This window comes from Haemaphysalis longicornis, unplaced genomic scaffold, assembly GCF_048455015.1.
Source record: "Haemaphysalis longicornis isolate Haplotype H1 unplaced genomic scaffold, Haemaphysalis longicornis Haplotype H1 scaffold_7, whole genome shotgun sequence".
Lineage (NCBI taxonomy): Eukaryota > Metazoa > Arthropoda > Arachnida > Ixodida > Ixodidae > Haemaphysalis > Haemaphysalis longicornis.
The window spans coordinates 2413444-2431440 of record NW_027526422.1 but is presented as its reverse complement, the minus strand read 5'-3'; the positions used below and the strand labels follow the sequence as shown (position 1 = coordinate 2431440).

General features: G+C 51.9%; 3 protein-coding genes across 6 annotated transcripts in view; 2 read left to right on the top strand and 1 right to left on the bottom strand.

Moving 5' to 3' along the window:
* LOC144144304 (cationic amino acid transporter 3-like) overlaps positions 1-17997 on the top strand; it is an 84972-nt gene that overhangs the window by 16904 nt on the left and 50071 nt on the right. The window lies entirely within an intron of this gene.
* The window catches only part of LOC144144303 (putative cationic amino acid transporter), a 234690-nt gene that overhangs the window by 206150 nt on the left and 10543 nt on the right, over positions 1-17997 (bottom strand). The window lies entirely within an intron of this gene.
* On the top strand, positions 10695-16230 carry LOC144144307 (uncharacterized). The gene is made up of 3 exons (XM_077675692.1): positions 10695-11278; positions 13050-13300; positions 15489-16230. The coding sequence occupies exons 1-3, from the start codon at positions 11153-11155 to the stop codon at positions 15748-15750; spliced, it is 639 nt and encodes a 212-aa protein (XP_077531818.1). The 5' UTR covers positions 10695-11152; the 3' UTR covers positions 15751-16230.

Genomic DNA, 17997 nt, shown 5'->3' with positions numbered 1-17997 from the left:
GTCTGAAGCACATTCTGTGGGCGCCGCTACACGCTTGCTGTGTGCGACTCGCCTGCGCCCTGTTCAACGTTACCACTGCATTTGTGGTCGTTTTCTACTGACCCCCAAGGGCAAAAGAGGTCAGCGATGATAGTAAGCTGCCCCTTTCTTCGCCAACGAGCACGGACCGCAGCATACTGACGCGTCAGTTACCAACAACAAAAGGCCCTATTAGGTAACATCTTGGCTGAATAGTGCCAGACCAGCGGTGCGCTCTTCGTTAAAGGAGCGAAGGCGAGGCAATGAGCGCCAATACCCAAACATACCTGCCGTACTGTTTCGTTACACGTTTTTTCTTCTTTGAGCTATTTTACTGCTTCTTACAAAACCTTAAACTAATAAAAGGTTACAATTGCACAGGCTACATTTGACGAAATAACAAAACCCAGCTAAGGCTCATTGTTCCTACTTGCATTCTCGGCGATCAGAGTTATAAATACTTTGTCGCCATTTCAATGTTTAGTTGTGGCTTGTGATCATGCGGACATGTGAAAAATGTTCTATATGTTGTGGTGTATACGTATACGTGTATTATGCTTGCGATGTTGTGTGTTGCGTGTATTGTGCGTTGGCAATGCATTTAATGAAGTGTACGTCGCTGTGTTCTGCTATGTTTCTTCCATGTGCCCGTCAACGTGCGGCCTCCGTAGTGTTGGCTATATATTTATTATACGTTAGCCATAAAGGAAACCAAGGAAACACCTTGATGTAAGCGCCCACTGATAGTGATGCTTAGTAGCCCCTCCTCGCCCCCACTTTTTTTTTTGCGTCAACTATCGGTCATTTTAAAACATTTACGATTGCTTTACTTCGAGCACGCTAGAGGGCGAGCAGTGTCATCTCCTCGCTCGGACGTATGCGATGGATAGGCGGAGCGCGCAGCGCGAGACAAATGCAAGAAGTCGCGCGTATACGATTGGCGATATGGCTTGCTATCCGCAGTTCTTGTGCCCGGTAGGTAAGTTCCTGGTTATTTTAGCGCATTTTAAGCGCACACAAGCACAGTAGCCTACCTATTTGTACTTCCACGATCCTCAAACCGATCAGCTCGCTAGGCCTTTCTCGCATAACAATTGCCTTGCTCGGGTAACGCTGCCTGGGGAGGAACGCTCCTCCATTAGCTCACGAAAGGGGGAAATCTTCCTCCATTCGTAGTGGGAGAACCGCGCTCCTCCCTCTTAAAGGGAGAATCTTTCTACCTCTTAGGGAGCAATATATGATACATTCCTGTTTCACCCTTAAGGAAGAAAGTATACCACACCCTTTTTTCTTAGAGTGTACTATTCACGTTCGCGTACGTGAACTCTGTACGCACGTGGAACTAATTACTGTCTACTGGTGTGATAACGTGGGTAGCAACGAGCGCCACAGACGCAAGAGAGTAGGATGAGCAGCAAACGCCCGCACACGATGATGACGACCGCTTTGTGTCACAGAGCGATTTGAAGCGCCGATTGACGGCGCAAATATTTCAGATTCCAGTACCTTCAGCGGCGGCTCTTTCCCGGCAACGGCGAGCGCTCACGTAGCAGACGAAACACCACAGCAATCGTCGTTACCGAGTTTGTTAAGAACACTGCACACAACACACGAACAAGCCTTTTCAAAGAAAACTTTGGGATACGACTGAACGGCACTAAAGTGAGCTCAGAGAGCACGACGACGCCGGTGGGTAGACGCGAACAGCGGAGGCGGCCATTTTGGTTCATGTCCTATATCCAGGAAGAACACGCTCTGATTTCTTTCGTGAGCGCGGCGTGGAATGGCGTGGAGGCGGTCGGCCGTGACGTCACGTTGACACGGCGACACCATGGGCTGGAAGGGGGTCCTTTGACGAGGAAAAACCGCGTTTTTCTTGAGTTGTATCCGAGTAAAGATATTTTGCCGCGCGGCGCAGGTACAACCGCCGTCCCTGTAGCGGGCCTCTTCGGCACGGGCCGCAGAACCAGAGCTCGTCCGAGCAGTGTCCCGCGGACCACCGGCCCTGCGTTCACCGGCGCCACGTGCCACTCAAGGGTGGTAGGACCACGAAATATCGCGGGAAAGCATTACACGCCTACTTCGAGACCGAGCGATGGTGTCCGAATTGGCCGACGGCGTAATGAGAGTGAGAGAAACCCGGGGCCCTATAGGGAATGCGAGTCCCGAGCAGCACACGCCCCGTCCCGGGCTCTAGCTAACTAACTTACGGTGCACCTGACGAATGCGTTGCCGTGGCCTTCAACCTTGAAACGTGCGTGTGCTGAGGCCGTCTGCAAGGATGACGTTGCGCATGTAGATTGCAGAAGCAGCAATACACGTTTGCGCTAATAGCGTACGTGACAAGGGCGATTGGGCAGCCGCCGCGGTGGCTCAGTGGCTAAGGCGTTGCGCTGCTGAGCACGAGGTCGTGGGTTCGATTCCCGGTCGCGGCGGCTGCTTTTCTGATGTAGGCGAAAAGCAAAAACTCCCGTGTGTACGAGATTTCGGCGCACGTTAAGATGCCCAGGTGGCCAAAATTAATCCGGATCCTTCCACTACGGCGCGCCTCATCGCGAGCGTTGCGTCGGCGCGTTAAACCCCACAATCAATCAATTAACCACTCAATCAATCAAGCGATTGGGCCTAAGAAATGTATACAGCAACGAAGAAGGAGAGCTGAGGCTGGGGATGAAGCTGAATGAAAACTGGGGGGTGTTAGACATATAATGCTGCGCAGTAAAAATACCCAGTGAAAAGGCGGTATTTTCAATCGCTGCCTGCTTCTCGCTGGCGTGGGTGTTTAGGCGCTGCAGCTGTTCGCCGCTGCCACCGACACGACAAACGCGGAGCGAGCGATTGTTCGCAAAGCACGGGTGAAACCCGGTGGGGCTCGATGCAGCTGCAGCCGCGCTTTTCTTCCAGTGTACATCGCGACAGAGCGTGCACATCCTCCGTCGGTGCTTTACTCGTACGCGTGGGGATCGGAGCGGGAAATGGTGTTGCCTTCCGAAGGGCCGCGAGGCGTGGCAGCCGCCCGAGACACGAGGTTCCCCTACATCTCTGCTCTAAGGAGAGGGAAAGGGTGGGGCCTGGGTGACGTTGGGGGCTCTCCAGCATGGGCACATGTTCGGCGATATGTTGTGTGGAATTGTTGTGCTGTAGTACGTCCGGGCTTGCAGGCGTCGCCAAAGCGTGCCTGTCTCCTTGGTGTCAAGAGATGGGTGAGAGGAGGGGTACATGAGACGATTTTGTCGGTAGTGAGAAAGGATGTCAGTGTAACAACTTGGGACTGGGAGGTGGTTGAGGAGCTCCCCTCTCCGTTTTCTGGTAATGCCCGGGTAGGGGCCCTCCTCTTAGGTTGGCCACGGTGTGGACGGTGGATAACTTTCTTATGCGTCGCAGGATGTTGAGGGTTTGAGGTGAAATAAATACTTTTTGATTGGGGCGACATGCTTCCTGGGAGTTCACGATGATGATGATTTAATTTGTTGTCGTTACAGCTAGCGCAATGGCAGTTTCTTCTGCAGTCGCGAGGTGCCGTAGTGTGGCAGACGTGAGCAAGGTTTCTTGGGGCTACCAGGCCGTGACCTTGGTGTTGGTGGCATGTAGCTGCGTCGGTGTATCTGCTGTCGACGTTCCTCGAATAGTGTCTCTGGATATGGGCGATTCGCGCTGCTAGTCGGCCTTCGTTGGAACGGTGCGCATATGCATGGCGCGGATGTTGGGCGGAGCACGAGTGGGCTTTGACGAGGCGGCCGAGCCTCGCGAGAACAGAGCGGCCTGTAAGTGTTAGAGACAATCGCGTGAAGTGTGGGCTTGTTGGGCTTGGGAAGTTTCTGGCAGTGTATTGTGAAGGCCGGGAGCGAGGAGGTGCTCAGTTGGCGAGAAGGCGGGTAGTCCGCGGGCTATTTCATGTGCAGCTTTCCGGCGCATCGCAATTCTTTCAGAAGTAATTACTCTACAGTTATTGATCGTAACTTAAAGAATTTTGGCACTGCTAATACTGAGGGCGACCGCTTGCATTGTGGGGAGTTTCAAGCTTTTCGCTTAACTCTACTGCGTTCCAGAGCTAAGGAAACTATCCCATTGAAATGTACGGGCGGCAACTTTTGACAGCGAGTAAGGCAAAAACTATTCGTAGTTCTGGAAAGTTCTTTCACAGTGTGCATGTCCAATGCGAGTCCCTGCTCCATGCGAAATATCACTTTCCTGCAGTGGTTCCACTAGGTTCCCCAGAATTCGGAATTTTGAGCGAGAAAGCCGGGCATGTGCAAGCCCTGCGGATCAGTTTGAATGAAATGTTCTCTAAGTTTCAGCTGAACGTGTGGTGTCCCGTGTGCTATGCGGCTGGCCACAAGTGCCTGAACGATGCGGCGTGTGTCTTGTTCCCTCAGGGGTGCAGATTCGTCGAATCGGATGTGCCGGTTGCGAAGTCGTTTGGTGTCAACGGGGCAGCGGTGCCGCTCCCGACCTATCAGTGCGGTGCGGGAGCGGATGGGTCCAGCACAGGTTGTGGGGGTCGGCCGCGTCTTCTAGCCCGCAGCACGAGATTGGCGCATTTGCTAGGGGCGCAGGTGACTCTCTGTGCGTGGCTGAGGTGTCAAAATTACGGGCCCGCATCGGGCGTTTCCGCACGCGTGTCGCTTCTGCGGAAACCGGTCGGCAGCGGTCAGGAACGCGCGTGGAGGCATGTCCACGACCGGTTCTAGAGAGGGGGAAAAAACGCACATGTGCTGGGCCCTTTACTTCGCTGCAGGCACCCGTGCTGTGCTCGGACTCCGTATTTGCACTTTCCAGCAACGGTGGCGCCTCCGCGCGCCCTTTTTCCGAAGCTATTTGTAGATGATCGGCGTCACGGGCGAAGGCAACCGGACCGTTCGGAAACGTGGGGATTGAGAACGCAAAACCAAAAAGCAGTCGAATGTGCTGTGTACAGTGCACCCCAGTATAGAAATCACGCAGTGCCAAAAAAAGCCAGCGTTCATACCTTTCCTAGAGATGAAAAAGCCGGGAAAGTTTGGATAACTATGCTCCGCATTGGAAAAGGTGTCAGCAACACAATGGGGTTTGCAGTAGTCACTTCACGAACGCTGACTTCTTCTGGGGTCAGCTTTCGTGAAGTCACTACTGCAGCCGTAAGTTTGTTCGCTCTCTCGTTATTGATGGTGTGTTTTTCGTGCAAGTTGAGTGTGTCGTTTATTAATAGATGGTCTGCAGCCACTGAAACCGCGGGTAAGAAAGGCGCCGTGCCGCCACATAACATCCCTATGCGCGCGCACGAGAAGAAAGTGAAGCCAAGAACCAACAGGAGAACGTCATTGTTCTTTTATTAACGTGCTGGTTTCTTTTAATAAATGTTGCATTCCAGTTGCATTTTGTGCTTTGTTGGGTTGTTTTTGCTTCGTTCTCTTTTTAGCATTATGTGTGATTACTGTTTTGAACTTGGTGCTTTTTTTTTCTTTCTCAACCCCCCCCCCCCCCCCCCCAGGAATGGGCAATGTAGGTATCTGTAATAAACAAACAAACTTGCTACTGCGGCATCGTCGTTTCCGACAGCGCGCTGAAAGCACAGCACAGCTGATGTAACAGGCCCTGCCGTAGATGTGTCAGCGTTTGATATTTAGTTTCGGTATTTTTATTATTACCGGTAACCTGCATAAACACCGTTTGATTGATTGATTGTGGGGTTTAACGCGCCGACGCAACGCAGGCGATGAGGCGCGCCGTAGTGGAGGGCTCCGGATTTATTTTGACCACCTGGGGATCTTTATCGTGCGCCGAAATCTCGCACACACGGGCGTTTTTGCTTTTCGCCTCCATCAGAAAAGCGGCCGCCGCGGCCGGGAATCGAACCCGCGACCCATAAACACCGTTGATTCTTTCCTTGTAAAAACAGCCCACAAAATTATAATTTACTCGCATTATTCGCACTTAACCCGACACAATTGCGCAGGTGGCAGTAACGAAACGCTGTGCTCGGTTGCGTCTACCGAGCTCTGCTTGGAGCCTACTAAATATTCGTAAAGTGTGCTTGAACAATTTTATGAGCATGGATGGAAGTGTAGCATCCTTTATAGAACCTGCAGTGCCAACAAATTTTCACGCAGTGCGGTTGGCTGGTGACGCCATTCGGTTGCAGGCACAATCCATCGATGCTCAGCATGTCATCGTTGGCCTCCCTGATGCCGCAAAACACTGTGTGACTGGCGTTATAAACTGCTTCGCCTTCGGCAAAGCACCTTCGTGTCTAATCGGCAAGGGAGAAGATGGTCTGAAGAGACACTAATGGCCCCGATCGGCTTTTTCCTCCAGACGCGTGCACTTACGCGACGTCCCGATCATCGTCCCGTCCTCCATTTTGGATACCCCGTCGCGCCACCTATAGTCGCTGGAAAGTGCGAATACGCGAAAGCGTACGACAAGGGACGGCGCAGTCATTTGCAGTGCTTATGCACCGAACAAAAACTTCACTTCGAGGTGATTTACTGTACGATTTAACAACGTATGGGTACGAGCTGGTTGGTGCTCCATTTAGAACACCGTTAAGCGCAGCAAAGATGACGAAGGACGTGGAAGGTAAGGACCGTAGTTGAGATATTCATTTACTTGCACCAGTGATGCTTAAGAAGTGCATCGAAGCTAACTTATACAACACGTGAGCTCGCAGCCGACGGCAGCCACTCACTGACTCTGCGAATTCTCGAGCCACTGAAATACAACACTCGGCACATTGGAGTCTTCGGTGCCCGCTCCCACGACAACTGTCAGCCAGTTCCGCTGGTTGCAACATCCGATAAAGGGCCGGCAATGGCGAAATTATTTTTACATCGGCTGTTAAAACCGATGTACGCCACACGCGCGTTGTAACTTCGTACGAATGTTCACGGTTATTCGAGCGCCTGGGGATGACTCAGGCGGCGCTCGTCTATGACGATGCACGTTTCATCTTTGTTTCGCATTGGCCTCGTCTCTGCGTGCGATTTTTTTTTTTTTTTTGAGCCGCGTAAGACCGCAAAAAGTAAATAATTTCGGCAGCTGCGGCCAGCTACGGCGAACAATGCGATTTCGCCTCCACGCGTCTGCTCGAACAACAGAATGGCATCACAGGGCGGGCGGTAGTGCTGAGCAGCGTAGGACACTCGCCGCGTGACTCGCACGCCCGTGCAATCCGCCGCTCCTCCGCCAGGCTTTCTTGGGCCGCCCAAACCCGTTTTGGTCTGTCTAGAGTGAACTAGTTCACTCTAGTCTGTCTGTTTGTCCCTCTATTCAGCCATCCGGCCAAAAGGTGACAAGATTCCTGAACGAGAGGCTCACAGAGGCAAAACTTTTCGAAACAAGTGGGGGGCAGCACCGTCACGTGGTCTTTTTCATATTTCAAGGGGTTTCTTTGGTAGTCAGAACAAATGAGTACGCAATTAGTACATCGCAGAAAATACTGCAGTTAGACGCCCCCCCTGCGTACCTACAAGTGCCTCATTGACACTTTAATGATTCGAACAGTACTTCTCGAGTTGGATAAATAATTACAATTACCTAAATAATTGACAAGCCAGTGCGGAAAAAACACGGCACAAAAAAGGAACGAGAAGTAGACAGGACAGCGCTGTCCTGTCTACTTCTCGTTCCTTTTTTGTGCCGTGTTTTTTCCGCACTGGCTTGTCAATCATGAACGTTCACCAACTCGCCCAAATCACAGTCCTCTTGTACCTAAATAAACCTTATTACCGAAAAATTACTCCACTGTACGGGAAACATTATGCATTTCGAGTAACGCCATTGTTCTTTTTTCAAACCTTTGTGCATGATAGTTGGGACACCCTGTATACGCGGAGGCTGGGCTTCATCTCGAAGGGGAATAGTGTCCGCCCTTTGGGGCGAAAGGAGCGCCGCCTTACCGGACGCCTCTTTAGCACAGCACTGTTTTGAGGCCAGACAGAGTGAGGAGCGAGCTGGCAAAGCCACAAACGGCCGGTGAGACAAAAGAAACCGGGGCGTGGGCACCGACCCAGCTGCTGCTGTCCCGGGAGAGATGCAGCTGCGCGTTTTCCCACGTCACCGCCCGCGGCCCCGCACTTGGAATGACGGCGCGCACTGTCAACACGTTTCTTGAGGCTACGTTGAGCTCCGTCCACAGTCTATCCGCTCACTCCACGTGGTGAGGCCAAGGAGGTTGTATAAGTTCTTACAACCTCCTTGGGTGAGGCAATGAAACACCGCGCGCGCGCGCGCGCTGTAATTGTAAGTTAAGCGCGCGCGCGCGCACGCACACACGTATGTATGTATGTATGTATGTATGTATGTATGTATGTATGTATGTATGTATGTATGTATGTATGTATGTATGTATGTATGTATGTATGTATGTATGTATGTATGTATGTATGTATGTATGTGTGTGCATGTATGTATGTGTGTATGTATGTATGTATGTATGTATGTATGTATGTATGTATGTATGTATGTATGTGTGCATGTATGTATGTATGTATGTATGTAGGTACGTACGTGCATGTATGCCGACCGATTTTTCGGACCTGTAGGAGAACGAAAAATAGTCCGAATAAAAGAGCAGTCCGAAAAATTCGCGAGTCGCGGAAACGAACTCAATTTCATTTAAATACGGCTGAATAACTCACGAACGATTCCTTGCCCTTAATTCCTCCTTCGTGTTAGACCTTCTCCTTGCGTCTCGGCAAGCGTCACGTTTTTTTTTTTTGTTTTTTGTGAACACTGCAGGGCCGCAACATAAACCTTGAGAAGGCACACACAGTTCACAGGCGATGGGGTGAACGACAGTCGCCACAAAGTGAAAGACTGGCCTCAATACCGAGGTTCCTTTACAAACCCTGGTTGCCCAGTGTGCCACCGCAGCGACGATCGCCGACCTTCACCACTTGCTGAACTGGCCGGGGATGATGATGGTTATACACAGATGACAGTTTCGATGGGTTTGGATGGGTAGAAGGAACGGAGGGATTGGGATTGATCCGCCGTGCTCCACACTGCATGTAACAATGATCATGTCGCTTCCACGCATCAATATCACAGCAGTACACTCTCAATGCCCACTATATATATATATATTTATAGAGAGAGAGAGAGAGAGACACGAGAAAAACATTAAAAAAAAGCTTACTGACGTTTCAGAAAGAGGACTTCCTTTCTTCAGAGTACGGAATAAGTTGGATTCAGGGTTCTAGATATAGAGAATGTAGCAAGGGCGAGGGCAGGGCAAGGGAAGGGAGAGTTTGTACAGTGGGATCCCATTGTACAAACGCGCCGGATAATTGGGCAAACGGAACCCGGGGCGGACGTTTTTGGCTGCACCCAATCGGACGGTGTATACCGAGGGAAATTACTGGCTTTGCGCAAGGTATTCCTGCATTAGGCTTTCTTGCAACGCCTAGGCATTGTGCAAAAAAGCCAACCCAAACAGGCGTGCATTGCAGTGAAGCTTGAAGGATTGCATGTTGTACGGCAGAACAAACTTTTATAGCTCTGTTCGCAAATTTTGAATAGTTCAGCGCAGCCCAGCAAGCCCCGATCTGTGGCCATAGATGAAGGCGACGATGAGGAAGAGGCGGAAGGAACCAAGACGCCTTCCGAGGTGGGCTTATTTTAACACAAGACCACACCCGTTGTCGGTAATGTTTTCACTCCTTCAGCATTTGGCAACTGTTCTCTGATTGGGCTGCAAAGAATCCTTCAAACCCCGCATACATAGGTTGTAAATAGAGCAGGAGACGCATTAAACGTTCTGAAATCTTGGGTGTCGCAGTAGTCGTATCCTCAAGGTGCCAGCGGATCAAGGAGTTCGTCTTCGATCCCCACGTTAGCAGCATCCAACTGCTGCTGCACCAGCAATGCGAACGAGAAAGAAGATGGGAGAACCTGACCGCTTGCCGTTCAGTAGGCGGGACGTGTCGGTCACATGCAGCAAGTTACCACGCTCGATTTTTCGCTGTCCGAGGAAGCCCTGTTTTCGCGTCTCTTGGGAAGTGGTACAGTGTGCAGCTATTCTTGGAATGATTTGTGCGATGCGGCGAGCAGCATCGAATAACACTGGTGGGAACGAGCACTGAGCTGACATCTGCACACGCGCCAAGCACAGGTGACCGGTCCCTGGAGCCAAAATGGCGGCCTTCCCTTTAAAAAAAAGGCACGCATGCCACCGAATCGGCGTTGAAAAATGTCTGCGCAGGAGGCCGCCTGGTTCTTGCTGCGGCAGGAAACTAAACATCCCCCTCGCGAGGGGAACGATCAAATGCAGAGCATTTCCGGGGGCGCACGACGTTAAGTAGTTTGCGTTACGTTAATGTTGTTGCACTTGTTGCTGTTGGTTGGTTGTTGTATTGTAATTAAAAGAGGAGACGTAATTACGTGGTCACGTGACATCATTTATTAGCAGGTGGGTATGATTATTGTGGCGCAGTGGGAAGAGCACCGTGTACCTCGCGTTCCGCCCACAGGTAGTGAATGCGTTGTATCAGCAGCTTCTTGACGTAGTTTGAATGAGTCAAAGATATAAGGCGCGTTCGTAGCCCCCTCCATTCTGTGTCGGCTTTGTGGCGCAGTGGGTAGAGCACCATGTACCTTGCGTTCCGCCCGCAGGGTCGTGGGATCGAAACCAGGCGCCGGTAAGTATTATTTTTTTATATACTGTAGGGGGAGGGGTGTGGACTACTACGGACAACTAGAACGGGTGACATCGTGAGTTAAAGAAATGCTCTGCATTTTAAACCACCCTAAACGAGGGCGCGCGCACCGAGGCACCTTAGGGGCAGTGCCCATGCGGCAATCCATTGCGGCGTGGGCACTCCCGCGCTTGAACTGGTTGCGTGTTCGGACTCTCCCAGCGCAAGAAGTTCAGGACGGTGGGACTGCTCTCTTCTTTGTGACGCGACCCCCGCAGCACTGCTCCCGGCGACCCTCGACGACACTCGCTTCGTCTTGACCGCCCCCAGTGAATAGCAACAGGCCTCTGGCCTCGGCTCCTTGCCGGCCTCGAGGCCTGCCTCTGTTCGGCAATAGGCCAATCTCCCTCCTGGGGAAGCACGCGTCGCGGCGCCACCGCCAGCAGCGGCAGTGGCAGCGACAGCGGACTGGGCAGCGGCGGCGGCATAAGAGGGGCGGGGGCAACAGAGAGACAAGCATGGCGACCAGCCCTCACGGCAACAGCCGGAGCGGCAGCGGCGGCAGCGCCGGACCCGCGCCCGTGGCCTGCTCGGGCCCCGGCAGCCGACGAACGCACTTCCGAGAGGCCTCGCAAGCTCCCCAGGTATCCCCGCTGCCGTGCACGCTCCATGAGCTGGCTGCTGCTGCTGAACACCGCTGCCTGTGAGAACGCGTTCGAAACCCAGCCTCCCACGAGGGCGCCATGAAGTTCCACGAGGCACACTCTTGGGTGGTGGGGCAGGAGCGAAGAAGACGGGATCCCAGCTCATTGCTCAAGTGAAAGCACAAGAGTCTGTGCACAGGCTGATTTGTCTTTGCTTTGCGCGTTTACATTTTCCCTAAATATTTACCGCTCCGTCGTCCATCACGCCAGGGCTTGCACTAGGCCAGGGTCCTTCCTACCTCTCTCCCGACCCCCTTGGCCAGTGACGTGTTCCGAAACCACGCGGGAAAACCAAACGAACAGGCAGCTGTGTTTTCTAACGCTCGGCTGCACACCAGAATAGTTGTCTTTTTGGCCATGCCGGTTGAGCACCCGAGGATTACTTTCCCAAACCAACGCCGTCGTCAAACCGGTACTCGGAACAAGGCTTTGGGCGGCGACTTCAACTGAGCTAGTTGGATCTGAGTCACATTTAAAGCGCGAGCGGATGCAATACAAGTAGATTTCTTCTGGTGTTCCGTCTGTCTGCGCTTTAAATACGAACCTTTAACTCATACGGTCCGAAAGTCGCGGACACGACGAAAGCGCCCCCACGAGTACTTGCAAAGGGTGCCACGTCGCCGTTTGCCGCCTCACTAAAAGTTTGAGATGTGCGTATTGGGGGAAGGGGAGCCGGGTTGCGCGTACGCCCGCCATCTTGAGTTCCAAGTTCGTGCAGGAAAGCCACCCGCCGCGGCTGTGGCAGCGTCGAAGCGGCGCCGGCACGTGCCGTTGCGGTGGCCGTGGTGCTGGACGGCCGTAGCTGCTCACATTGCGCATTAAAAAAAAATAAAAGAAATAAAGGACACTCCCTTCTACTTCGTGAAGAAGGATGACCGGCGAAGAGGGATGCATTCCAAGGAGCGCAGCGAACAAAATGCGTTTGTTTCTCATTTGAGACTGAGCATACCTCCTAGCGAATGAGTTGGTAGAACTAGCAGACGAACTGTCCGTTTTCCTCCCGCAGAAGCCCATGTGCTGACAGCAGACGGGAGTTCCACGGTATTTACAGCTTCTCTGTGAAAAGTAGATCAAACTCAGTGTAACGTTAGAGTCGTTTCAGAGGCTAATTCTCGTGTAATTTGTTTGGGGATAGCTTTCGATAGACAAAAGTTGCAGCAGTCGTTTTCTGTAACCGCACTCCCTTCGTAGGTGGCAATCTATTGACATAATGTAACTGTGAACGTTTACAACTTTGCTGAGCAATTATGACAGCTCAATTAAGCTCGGCGTAATGCCCGAATCGTCCAGCAGCCTATTTCCGTACGATTTTTTTTTTCTTTCAGATACCTACATTAGACTAACGACTGCAAAGCATTCACCAAAAACTTAGCTTTGCGCGCAAAATTCGAAATTTTTGTCGACGGTACCTCGTCCTCAGACGAAAAATTTTCCGTAACTAGCCATGGACTTCACTTTGAAAAAACGTTAATGCGCAGCATTGAAAGCCGGCTTTCCTGTCACATACATTGGAACCGGCGGGGCGGCGGGTCCTGGAAATGAGACGCGCAGCCCTCCCTCCTTTCCCCGTAGGGAGCAAATACTGCAGTAAACTATACCCGGGCAAAAGTTCTGTACCACTACGCCGAAGCAGCCGCCTCGCGACGTCGACGCGCGCGCGCATTCTGAAAGGAGGCTCAGCGCTGCTGGATGCGCGACCGGCCGCATGCAGGGCACCCCTCGGGACATGTACGACAGCCTGCTGAGCGACGTGAGCAAGCGCGAGTCGTCCAAGAGCAAGCCGTCGATCGCGTTCTCGGCGCCGCACGACAACATGGACTCGCCGTTCGGCTCGCTCGACGAGTTCCGCGACTTCATGTACGGCTACTACACCGAGGGCCAGGCCATGATCGCCCACATGCGCGACCGCGTGCCCAGGGACCTGCCCGAGGTGGCGCAGATTCTCGAGGCCTCCTTCAAGAGGTACTTGCGCGGCCCGCTGCTCGCCCTTCCAACTGCGCCGAATTGCTGAAAATCATGCAGGGGTGAGACAGCTGAATCAGATTCGGGAGCAGTTTTTGGAGCACCCAAATCTCGATTTTGGAGCAGCAGAATTTTGATTTGGAGCAGTTAGCTACATTTATTATGTCACCTTAGCAGCCTAAAAAATAAATTTTTTGGCAACTCGGCGGGGTAGTGCCCTTAATTTTTAATCGGTTTTGAACGTACATAACACTGAAACAGCCTTTCAATAAAGTTTTTTTCTACCAGAGTATCACAAAGTACGAACTGCATTTTACAAACCATTTTTAAATTTTTAGTCATTATGCATACATAGCGTGGAGTGCTGTTGCAAATATCGAATTGAAAAACTAAGCAATCATAAGACATTTTTAGTATCATGTGAATGCCGAAATCATTATTTTTGTAATCCCAGACTCGACTTTACGCACAAGTGCAGAGCCACGGCAAAAGTTCCGAAAAACAAGGTGACAGTCGTCGCACCCTACAAGCCCTCCTATTTCAATCCCCAAGGTACATGTTCACTGTGATCATAATTTGATTTATGTTTAGCCACCTCCCTTTTGGCATTAAATTTCACTTTAGGTAGATGAACCATTACTACTAGCGTGCAATATTAGCCCGTCTGGCTGTAGGACACTGCTTGAACATTTTGCGGCGATGTAGCCTGCGCCGCCACTTCTTCAGTGTCGATCGTCCCATTCCCGCCGCTCGCAAGCTCGCTGTCAAAGGCAGCAATAACTCAGCGTTTTATAACACCGCAATGGGTCCGAAATTTCACTTCAAGCCCACACCGCGCCTCACAGTCAAGGGGAATTCGCGGGCACCAGGTCGTTTCGAGTCGCGCAACTTCCCGCAACAGATCAAACGACTAAATGTAAATCCAGCCACCCCCATAACCAAAACCACGGTAGGAATCGGCGAAGAGCACTCTGCCTGAACCACGAGCAACTGCTTCGCCCGGCGGCCATGCTTTCTAATCTTCACCACACCAAGATGGCGGCGCCCAGTAATGTCGTTCCTGAGATACGGCGCTCCGAAAATTGCCGTTGTTTCATCAACTTGCACAAGTAGTTTGTCGCCTCAGTACACATAAGTATTGTTTCTACAGGTCTTTGCAATGGTTTTTGATAGGAAAACTTTAAAAACGCCCAGAATATAACATGTCCAACCCGACATTGTGACTTCCGAAAAAACTATCTCGGGGACAATTTTATGCGGGTTTTTTATTCAATGATCAATCAAACCTTTACAAACCGCATTACCTTGGGGGTGCCGGAAAATTGTGCCGTCAGTAAGCATTTTTTCCCGCTGCAACTGACGGGAGCGTTAAAATCCTTGGCTCTCAGACTGTTTCGGAGCAGTTTGGCGCAATTTCTGCAATTTTCAAGCTTTTGGAGCAGCCTCGCGCAGGAAAACAAATTCGTGTCAAAACTGCGCAATATGCGCAGCTGTCTCACCCCTGTAAATGCTCCGCACTCGCTCGTTCCCCGTTGACACGGCTTCGTCAGAAAAGAGCGACACACACAAATCCGTTTAAAGGTTCGCACACGTAACAACCATCCGGCGACGCTTGCATGCGGCCCGTTTCTCGGCAAAAGGGAACGCAAGTATATCGCCTCCTCAGTGAGATCAGTGCACGGCGCATGGCTCAGCCTGGGTCGGAGATCGAACGTACTACTGCTCGGCATCGCAATCTACCAGCTCCGGGCCCATTTCCCTCGTACCTCAGCAGCGTTTAGCTCGGCACTGCAGCACGAGCGCATGCGCATGAAGGCGGCTTACATCCCTGCAGGACAGACACATCACGGAGAGCAGCGGCTTCGCTTTGCGACGCCGTCGTCGCACACAGCCGGCGGCGCGCATGCAGGCCTTTCAGAATCCGCCGGAGCGTCCGTGGCGCGTTCCTCGCGCGACCCTGTCTCGAAATGTGTTGCCTGTTTGACGACAGGGTCGCGCAAGAAAGCGTGCGTTCATTTCGCTTCTCGAAATCGCCGGCCACCAACGCGGAGGAGAGAAGAAAGCGCTCGATGCCGCCGCCCTCTTTCTCTCGTCCTCGTCGGCCCTTTCGAGAAGCTCCTTGGTTCCGTATCCATATAGAACTGCAGCAGCCCGCGGCTCATTCGAGGGACGCGACCGCCGAACGCAGGTACGTGATGCTGAAGCTCGAGCTGGACTGCTACTTCTCGACGGTGGTGAACTACAGCGCGGAGCGCATCTCCAAGGAGGACCTGCGCTACTGGCCCAACCACATCCTCAAGAACATGGACGAGAACATGAGCTGGATCATGGAGCTCATCCGGCGCCGGCCCAGCCTCTCCGAGTTCTACAACGACACCATGGAGCAGCTCAAGCTGCTCCTCTACCAGATGCGCTCGGCCACCCAGCTCTACGACTGGCAGTGCTTCTGAACCACGGCTCTGCTCGCCTCTGCACTTTGGCCGCTTGAGCTTCCTGCAGACGAATGCTGCGGTTTCAGAACTAGCAGACGACACACGTACTGCTACAACGCTGATAAACAAGACCGACCGCACTCGAATGCAGCGTGATTGTCTCTCTCTCCGTGTCATGAAGGTGTGCGTCAGAACATGCCTACACAGGCACCACAGTATGTCAGCTCGGTCTCAGGTGGCAGCCCTTTTCCCCCTTTGCTCTAACTACGTTGTAACTGTGCCTACTGAGTACTGCGAAATTTTTTTTTTCTTATCATCGCCGCCACTGCCGTCACGACGTCGATATACAGTGGTACGCGGAGACCCGAAAAGTGAGACTTGAGCCACAGCGAAACACTTTAAAGTATACGCACGGTACAGGGCCGTAGCTAGAAATTTCTTTCGGAGATGGTTATGGCTTCTCATAAAGGAGGAGTTCTGCAGAAAGGAACACTAAGCCTCGCTTGCGCGTTGTCTGGAAAAAAATTCGGAGGGGTTCGAACCCCCAAATTCCCCCTCTCGCTACGTCCCTGGTATGGTACAACCTTCGTGAACAATAAGATTAACCGGAAACGACGTGACTCGCACTTCTAGTAGCCTTTCTGCCGTGAGTCACGTAGAAATCGCCGAATCGGGCTACTCAGTGAAAAAAATTCTCGGGGCCCACAATTCTCTTAACGTGTTTTGAAGGGGAAAAGCTGGTGATACTTATCAAAGGACCGTTTACTGCTGCATCGTATTTTCACGCCTTTCTTTGCTTTCGCTTATTTGTTTTTTGGCGCGAATTGATTCGACCGGCTTCTTTTCTGCTCCGCCTTTGTTTATTCGTCTGACGGCGCGAATTACGTCAGCAGACACACGCCACAGCTCCCCTAGAATCAGAGTTCTGCCAGGCTGGGGTGCACCTGTTCTGCTCGCGTACCATCGGTCCATCGTGTTCAGGTGTCACGCGGCATGCAATGTTTTACCACTTTTACGTTTCCCATTCATGGTTTTGTGAAGCGGGCGCGAGATGCCCTTCGCTCGTGAGTATAAGCCCGGCATTTCCTGTGCGCAGCCAGCGCCATCTAGTGCTTCGCTTGGAGCATATTATTCTGTGTAACCGCTGAAAGAGTTCCGCCGTTCCACCTGAGCAGCCTAGCAGGGTAGAAGAGCTGGTCTTTGGAACGAACGCCCCCGTTACAGCTGCCACAATGCCAGTATGTTAACACGAAAGTGTTTTATTCCCGGATACACGCGAAGACTTCGCTGACGTCATATCCGTCACGGAAGTGACGCCAGTCCAACGAAGCAAGCGGCCTGTAAAGGATGCACCCCTGCACACAGGGTCTTCTTGCGGGGAAGCAACCTTTAGTACTAAAGAGTACGTTATACTTAGGGTTGTTCGTTTTCGGGTTTGATATTTTAACACGGTGTTTTATGCCGCAATACCCCAAGATTTCACTGACTTCATATCCGTCACGGAAATGACGCCAGCACACCTTTGCCGAAACGACCTGCCTGCAGGACATTGCTCGTCAAGCACACCCACAAGACAGACGCCGACCCGCAAATCATGCTCAGCTGCAGATTTCGCTGCACATTTCACTTTCGTGTGTTACTTATTCCTATGAAAGAGGAATCAACCACAGCTTTTTTCAGAGAAAGAGAGAGAGACGACTTTATTTGATGCCCGAGATGGGTTCTGAAGGGTATAACTTCCTCTTTCCTGGAAAGTGTGGTGGGCCGGTGGATGTTTGCATCTGGATAACCCGTAGTGATTTATTATATCCCTGTATGTATGTGACTAACCTGTCTTTGTGAGATCTAATAGCGTGTGCTTGTTCTTGGCTTTCCTGCGAGGTCTCGTGTGGGGATGATGGTGGTTGTGGTGGCGCCGTAGGCAACACAGCTCGGTTGACCACAGCTCGAGCGGTTGCGTGGGCCAGTTCATTCCCCTGTAGACCGCAGTGGGCCGGAGTCCATATCAAAATAATTTTTCTTTGGTTAGTGGTCTTCTCTAACAGCGAGGCCGCTGCAGTGGAGATCCTGCCTTTCGCGAAGTTAAAAAAAATGTTATGTGATCTCAATTGTGCGCATTCGTTTCGCAAACAAAAGTGGTGTGGTATTTATTAGTTAGGTTTACAGATGGGGCGCGGCACGTTTAATTAACCTTCTGCGTCGTGCGGGAAGCGCCGGGCTTGTCCGGGAACGCAATGTCTCGGAGCGGGCACCTCGAAGCTCCTG